Genomic DNA, 8,580 nt, shown 5'->3' on the forward strand with positions numbered 1-8,580 from the left:
TCCAGATCCCAAGTCACATGCTCTCCATCAGATAATGTGATTTTCACATGATTAAGAGAAATGACAGAAATTTCATTTAAATCAGTCTGGAAGAAATATCTTTCAACCCATTTAAAATAGTGTTAAATATTTATAAATATTTAAAACGCACATTAAATTTAGTCTAAGTTAGTAAACTGTTATTCATAACGGTAAGAATTTCATGTGCGTTTTAAATGTTTTTAGACACTTGACACTATTTTAAATGGGTTGGAAGATATTTCCTCCAGATTGGTTTGGAGGAAATTTCTGTCCTTTAAGAAATACAAGATATTTTTATAGACCGAGTTGAAGAACTCTTTCAACCCAGTTTTAAAAAAACCTGTGTCAATTATTATTTACCACTATAGGTAAATTTTTTTGCTATTTATATGCAAGGAAGATGCGACATGCTTTCTACAGAAAGGGAGAGAGGAACATGGACTCCAAGAGAGAAGAAGTTGAGCAAAAGCCTCATGCAATCTGTGTTCCATTGCCAGTTCAAAGCCACATAAAAGCCATGCTTAAATTCTCAAAGCTTCTTCATCAAAAAGGTTTTCACATAACCTTTGTCAACACCGACTTCAACCACCAACGTTTCATCAAATCCATGGGTGCCGGCACCTTAGACGGCTTGCCGGACTTTCGGTTCCAAACCATCCCGGATGGTCTACCCCATTCTGATCCCGATTCCACCCAAAGCATCTTCTCTCTTTGTGATTCCATTGCCAACAACATGTTGCCTCCATTTTCCAACCTCCTCGACAACCTCAACAATCCCCAACCAACTTGCATTGTCTCGGATCCTTACATGACGTTTACAATGACGGCAGCAGAAAAGCTTGGAATCCCCATACTTATGCTCTCCACCATCTCTGCATCCTCCCTTATGCTTTGCAACCAGCTTTCTTCGGCGAGGGACAAAGGGCTCATACCACTTAAAGGTATAAAACAAATTAACCCAAATGAAATATAGATTTAGTTTTTACTCTAAACACATGATTTTGATTTTCCATGATGCAGATGAGAGCTTTCTGACAAATGGGTATTTGGAAACGACTGTAGACTGGATTCCAGGTATGAAAGACATCCGTTTGATGGATTTCCCGAGCTTTATTCGAACCACAGATCCAAATGAATTTACAATTAACATTAACATCATAATGGAAGTAATGGGGAAAGCTACAAAAGCTTCGGGAGTTGTAATCCATACATTTGATGCCTTAGAGGGAAAAGTTTTGGGTGCTCTGTCACCTTTGTTTCCTAATGTTTATGCAGTTGGACCACTCCAACTATTACTGAATCACTCACCCAACGACGACCCTTTGAAGGCAGTTGGGTATAGTTTATGGAAAGAAGAAGATGAGTGGCTCCATTGGCTTGATTCCAAGCAACCCAATTCAGTGATATATGTGAATTTTGGCAGCATAGCCGTCATGACCCAACAACAGTTGCTTGAATTTGCTTGGGGGCTTGCAAATAGCAACTTTCCATTTTTGTTCATTGTTAGGCCTGATCTAGTTATTGGTGAATCCGCAATTTTGCCGCCGGAGTTTTTGTTAGAAACTAAAGAAAGAGGTGTAATAGCTACTTGGTGCCCTCAAGAGGAGGTGTTGAACCACCCCGCAGTCGGGGTGTTCTTAACACACTGCGGTTGGAATTCAATGATTGAAGGCCTGTCGGCCGGGGTGCCATTGCTTTGTTGTCCATTCTTCGGGGATCAGCAAACAAATTGTAGGTATGCTTGCAATGTGTGGAGGATTGGGATGGAGATTGAGAATAATGCCACGAGAAAGGAGGTGGGGAAGATTGTGAGAGAGTTGATGGAGGGAGAGAATGGTAAGAAAATCAAGCAGAATGTGTTGGAGTGGATGAAATTAGCAGAGGAGGCCACGGATCTGCGTGGTTCATCATTCAGAAATTTGGAAGATTTAGTCAACTTGCTTTTATCAAAAGGTTAATTAATTAGAAGATTAACAAGACACTTGCAGGGCTAATTAATGATGTAAACTGTAGCTTATTTTAGTGCAGCAGAAATTTAATTAATTAAATAAGGAGTTTTATCTCCATTTGTTTCTATCTTTTTCTATTCCATTGATGTATGTGCCGCATGTAGATGAACTTTCTGTTGGAGAAAATTGAAGTTCTGGGCATCTCTGAAGAGAGAGAAAACAATAATAAACAAATTTGTACAGTGTGAACAGCGTAATTACATTTTGACTTTTATGTTGGCTAATAATATTATAAATGATAATCTTGTGTTTTTCGACTCGGGTCTCTGATATGAGTTACAGTCACCCTGTAATGAGATGCTAGTATGTTGTGACAGTATATATAGTTAGTATGTTTACGATGCCTTGTAGCGGGGCTACTTTTATGTTATAGATCACCTATAATAGGGTTCCGTCGTTCCGATACTATAAGATAACCTCTATTGTGTGAGTAGGAATGGAGTCAGCTTTGAGGTTGGGGGACTAAGGACTAAAGTCTTTTTGGGAAGGGACCAATTGGCAAAAAATGCCTTTTTTTTTTTTTTTTTTTTGGTTGGCAATTTTGGCAATCCACCCCCTCAAAGTTTCAAATTTTTGCAATTTGATCAATTGTATTCAAAACTTCTCATATTGCCCCTAATTTTTTTTTATTTTTTATTTTTATAAAAATTAAAAAAAAAATTGGGGTGGCTTTTGGCCATTTGGCAATTTTTGCACCCCCAATATATATATATATATATATATATATATATATATATATATATATATATATATAAATAAAAATTAGGGGCAATATGGAGAACTTTGGTAACAATATTGGTCGTGAATTGCACTTAGACTTTGGGGTGGATTGCCAAAATTAAAACTTTGGAAGTTGAATTGAAAATCATTCCAAACGTTGGGGATAAAATGTAATTTTCCAAAAGTTTTAATTCATGCCACACACTATACCTCAAAAAAACGGTCATCTCCTATTTAACTAGGCAACTAAAATATATATATATATATATATATATATATATATATATATATATATATATAACTTTATTGAAGACCCCTGAACTTTCACTCGATTTGACAAAGCTCTCAAACTTCAAAATTTCTCAATTTAATTCTCTAAACTTTCAATTGCTCTCAATTTGACCCCTCCGTCAAATTTAGGGTTTAGAAATACCAAAAAAGACCAAAAATATCCTTGATTTTCCTTTTTCTTTTTAATAAAAAAACTTTTGGAATTAAGGGTAAAGTTGAAATTTTATAAAAAAAAAAAAAATCAGGAGTATAAATGCCATGTGATGTTTAAAATCTGGCGAAAAGATCCAAATTGATTGCAATTGAAAGTTCATGGACTAAATTGAGAGCTTTTGAAGTTTAGGAAGGTTTGTCAAGTCGGATGGAAGTTCAGAGGTCTTCAGTGAAATTACCTCAAAAATAAACTATATATAGAAATTAACTGTTTATAATCATAGATGACAAAAAATAAACATATAAAAACTTTTTATAGAAACTAGCAACACTAAGACTTTACAACAAAATAAACCTATAAAAAAACAAAATGACAAATAAAAGATAAAAATACTGAAATTAATTAGTGCGTTTAAGAGGTAGGCTCATAATTTATTAGTGTAGTAGTACTGAAATTTATTTGGAAGTGTGAGAACTAGGCATGTCTTTTTTAGCCGATGTACTAATTAGACCCTATTAATTGTGCATATTTTATTTTGCCATCAGTATATATTATTAAGTATTTATGATGCCTGTGTGTAACAGTTCGGACCCCCATAAAAAAATCCTAATTCCGCTGCTGAGGACACTATTATTTTTCTCAAGTTTATTCCTCAATGCATGAAAACGTTATCAAAGCAATAACATCCAGCATATTTATATCATTTCATAAGCAGTACTATAATCATCACGCACGTATAATGTTCGATGTTGGAGACTGGCAAAACCACTTATGATGCTTAAGTTATTTAAAGGTGAACTTGAGAATATGTATAAGCAAAGTGTAGGCAAGAAAATGTGCAAAAACTAGCGTGCATATTGTTAGCATATAATAAGGGATTTAATTTTAGATATTTGCATTGATTGTATTATTCTCACCAACCAAAATTCTCACCTCCAATAAATATGAGCTTTATGTATTATAAATTTTATCAAGAAATAAGAGCAAAATGTAGTATTTAGGCTTTATCATATGGACGTAAGTCATAAATTGAACCACCTAAAATTTTTTGTATTTGTTTTGTTTTATTTCTGTTATCTTAATTTTTCCCATTGATTATCTTTTCTTAACTGGTATCATAGCTATAAGCCAACGCTAGTTTTCAATCCTAACAATTTCAATTTATTTATTTAATTTTTCTCCCTTATGTAGCATTAGGGGTGGGCAAATTAACTGCCTACCGCTTATAGTTACCGATCACCTACCGATCGATTAACAGTCAACCGACCTATGCGAGTTGAAAATCGGTATGAATTTTTTATATTGGCGTCGGTTCGGTCAATCGGTATAAAATTTTTGTTGTCGGTTAACTGAACCACCAAATTTGAGATGGATTAAGGCTTTGACGGATAGACTTTGCAGAGTGATGTTTTGTTAAAAGTATTTGGTAAGTTTTTTGCATCTTATATTCTTATTGTTTGCATCTTATGTTCAATAAGTTATTTTAGCCCAAGAACAATAATTTGGACCCCCAAAATAGCTAATTTTGGGCCATTTTAAAAATAGCATTGGCCCAATAAAAAAATCCAATTAAATGATTAACTAGCCGAAATTAACCAAAAGTTTCGAAATAATTTGTTATCGAGATCAAATTGGTGAATTTCGAAATTAAAAAAAAAAAAAAAAAAAAAAAAAAATCTTTTTTGTGGGTGATTTTTAGCTCAAGGGTGTCATATTGGTGGGTAGATTTCCCAATGCAAGATGATTTCAGAGAGTATGCTAATGTATATATGTTTATGCACAAATTAAATGTTGGGTAAAAAACAGAGCTGAAAATTTCTCTCATGCAGTGTTCATTATCTGTTCTATTTATTTATTTATTTATTTTTCCCTTTTTCTTAGATCTTTGTGGTTCTTGAGAAGAATGAGACACAAAAGAAAGACATGTAATGCATAAATTTGAGACATGTTTATGCTGAAATTGGAGATGTCTAGATTTGATTCCTCAAATTAGTCTGATGGTCTGCTGCTTAGCTTGTCGTGCACAGATCAACTGCCATTGTTATGTTTCTGTCATTCTGTCAAATTTGTAGTGCTTTGTTGACCGAAGGAAGGCCTTGTTAAACTATCATTATCCCCTTTACCAAGCTATTTGATTTTGGGGGTCTACTCAGCATCAAACTGAATCAACTGATGCAGGTATTGTGATAATTTTTTAAAGGTTAATCCTACTTATCTTCACGCTTATTTATCATTCTTATCACGTATGTGACACTTAAAACACGTTGCTTTAATCAATATGAAAGGCATGTGAAGAATATCATTATTCTTGTTGCAAGAAGTTTTATTGAAAAAGCAGGTGACTTTTACATGTGGACACACGTCATTTTTATATACTAAGTTAAAAAAAAAAAAAAAAAAAAAAAAAAATTCCTTCCACCCAATTTAGGGTCCGTTTGGAATTGTAATGTCAAAAAGTGCAATTTTAAAATAGCAATTTTGAATAGGCGATTTGAAAATGTGATTTTAAAAAATACATTTAAGCGTTTATTTGGCCTTTTAAAATTGTGCGTTTTCAAAAGAGAAATGATATTTAGTAAACTCTCATACGACTGTCATACAACTATGATGATTTGGCAGTAAATTTCAGCTATTGATTTTTATTTTTACAAGCTCTTGTTGATCCAACAAAGACCGATTTTCACTACTACATCATCATAGTTGTATGACAATCGTATGAGAGTCTACTAAATAAAATTACTCTTTCAAAAAAGCACATATTTACCTACGATTTGAACAAATCAAAATTTTAAAAAATCACAATCACAAACAATCAGTTTTCTACTATTTGATTTAAAATCCCACTTTTAATCTATGCAAACACACCCTTAAAAGAAAATTGTGTCATTTTCAAATTAAGCATAAAATTGTATGAACTGGGTTCCATAGATTACAACTGGCCTGGATATTTTTTTTTTTTAATTTTTTTCTCTTATTGGGCAGCTATTGCTTGTGGGCGTTGACCAGAAACTTGATAAATCATAAAATAGGGTTCTAAGTTTTGTATTTCTTTTTTGGTTTTCTATTTTGTGATTTTCATAGTTCTACTGATATACCTCGAAGACATCTAATTATTGTAATAAATTATTTTAGAAAATATTAATAAAAACTAGGAATAAATACAAAATTGGTCCGTGTGGTTGACCTAATTTACAAATCACTCCTTGTAGTTTAAAAAATAATTTATAGGTCCCTAGGGTAGGCTAAAATAATATTTTACTCCATGAACTCATTTTTCCGTTAAATGACTTAACGGAAACCGTTACATTGCCACATCACACCCAATAAAAATAAGACAGTCATTTTGAGGCTCCAACACACACTTCACGTCAAATTAAATAATCCTAAACCCTCTATATCCCCTGTGCCGCTGTCGTCTTCATCTTCCCTTTCGATTCTTTATAGGTCTCTAGGGTAGGCTAAAATAATATTTTACTCCATGAACTCATTTTTCCGTTAAATGACTTAACGGAAACCGTTACATTGCCACATCACACCCAATAAAAATAAGACAGTCATTTTGAGGCTCCAACACACACTTCACGTCAAATTAAATAATCCTAAACCCTCTATATCCCCTGTGCCGCTGTCGTCTTCATCTTCCCCAACGATTATTGCAGTCATATTCATCTTCGTCTTCATGCCGTCGTCTTCATCTTCCCTACCGATTCTTGCCACCGTCGTCTTCATCTTCCCAAAAAAAAAACGACACACAGAGAGAGAGGAATAGATTGTTTTCGATGCCCGAAAACAATTTTTGCAGATGCTTCAATGCCCAAAAGTAAATCCGAATTTTCATAGAAAAACTGCCAAAAAATGCACTAATCCAAAAACGCAAATGCCCAAAAATCTCAGAGTAATTCACAGATCGAACATCACACTTATCGAAAGATGAAGACGATGGCAAGAATCGTTGGGGAAGATGAAGACGAAGGTGGCACAGGGGATATAGAGGGATTAGGTTTATTTAATTTAACATTGAGTGTGTGTTGGATCTTCAAAATGACGTGAAAAAGCTTATTTGTCATTTTTTAAAAGCATAAATAAAAAAGAACACATGTCTTATTTTATTGGGTATGATGTGGTAATGTAACGATTTCCGTTAAGTCATTTAACGGAAAATGAGTTCAGGAAGTAAAATGTTATTTTGGCTTTTCTTAGGGACCTATAAATTTTTTAAAAAACCACAATGAGTGATTTGTAAATTAGGTCAACCACAGGGACCAATTTTGCATTTATCCCTAAAAACTAATCATAAGAAAATAATTGGTTATCACGTGAAGTTTAGAGATATGATTATGAGGATCATGTATATCTCATATGATTAATTTTGTTAATGATTTTCATAACTAGATCAAAATAGTTGATTAGAATAATTATTAAATATGTTATTCTAATCAACTATTTTTATCCAGTTATGACTATTGGGCGTATGACTAAAAATATTAACCACCTGCGAAATATGTGTAATAGGCCAAACGTGCATTTTTAAACACAATCACTGATCTGTTTAGCTGTGTATTTAATAAAAAAAATTAAAAATTAAAAATTAAAAAAAAAAAAAAAGAAAGCCTGTTTGAAATGTTTCGCGTAGCAAGTAAGATGTGTGTTTTAAAAATGTACTATTTTAAATGTTGAATCTCATTTTTAAATTTTTATCAAAAATTGAACTGTATTTTCAAATATTACATTTTGAAAATACAATTATTTTTTTTTCAAACAGCACATTTTGAAACTGCTAAATCAAATGGAATGCTATACTTAGCAATTAGCATTTATTAATTCTCAACATTTTTTTTTTTTCATAGGGGAATATATCTTTCATATCAATCCCTTGAAAAAAGATAAAGGGCATAAAGCTATAGCTTAAACTTTTGATAAATCATAACCAAAGCTATGAGGTTACAACATCATAGAGATAAACATAAAAATCTTATAATCAAGCCATATCTATGACTTCAACATTCGCTAACACATATCAAAACTTCAGTTATAGAATATATATGCTCCAAGCAGACTCAATCTAATACATAGGTAGCCCATAGAGTAATTCTAAAAGACCTACTTGTGTCCTACTAAGAATGATGTGACTATTAAAATCATCATTTGATCAAAATTCAATAATGATCAATTACAAGCTCAATTGTGACTTTAATAGCTACATCATTTTTAGTACGACACAAGTAAGCCTTTTAGCATTACTCGTAGCCCATATTCCTAACTTTTATTTTATCGGCCATGAGAGTAAAGCCCTTACACTAATCCTCCTTGACCAAAAGGCCAGAATAAAAAACCCAAAATCGCTTATAAAAGTAGATCTAAGGAGAAGTCAAACCCTTATTCCAA

General features: G+C 32.9%; 1 protein-coding gene across 1 annotated transcript; it reads left to right on the forward strand.

Moving 5' to 3' along the window:
* Positions 1-421: 421 nt before the first annotated feature.
* Positions 422-2,094, forward strand: LOC132169436 (7-deoxyloganetin glucosyltransferase-like). The gene is made up of 2 exons (XM_059580470.1): positions 422-962; positions 1,042-2,094. Exons 1-2 carry the CDS (start codon positions 422-424, stop codon positions 1,977-1,979), a joined length of 1,479 nt encoding a protein of 492 aa, XP_059436453.1. The 3' UTR covers positions 1,980-2,094.
* Positions 2,095-8,580: the final 6,486 nt, after the last annotated feature.

Source organism: Corylus avellana, chromosome ca2 (genome assembly GCF_901000735.1).
Source record: "Corylus avellana chromosome ca2, CavTom2PMs-1.0".
Lineage (NCBI taxonomy): Eukaryota > Viridiplantae > Streptophyta > Magnoliopsida > Fagales > Betulaceae > Corylus > Corylus avellana.

What these genes read in the sequence shown, in the direction of transcription:
- LOC132169436 (XM_059580470.1), top strand. Translation starts at nt 422, where the DNA reads ATGCGACATGCTTTCTACAGAAAGGGAGAGAGGAACATGGACTCCAAG. An exon ending in AGGGCTCATACCACTTAAAG is followed by an intron (nt 963 to 1,041) that starts GTATAAAACAAA and finishes TCCATGATGCAG; the next exon opens with ATGAGAGCTTTCTGACAAAT.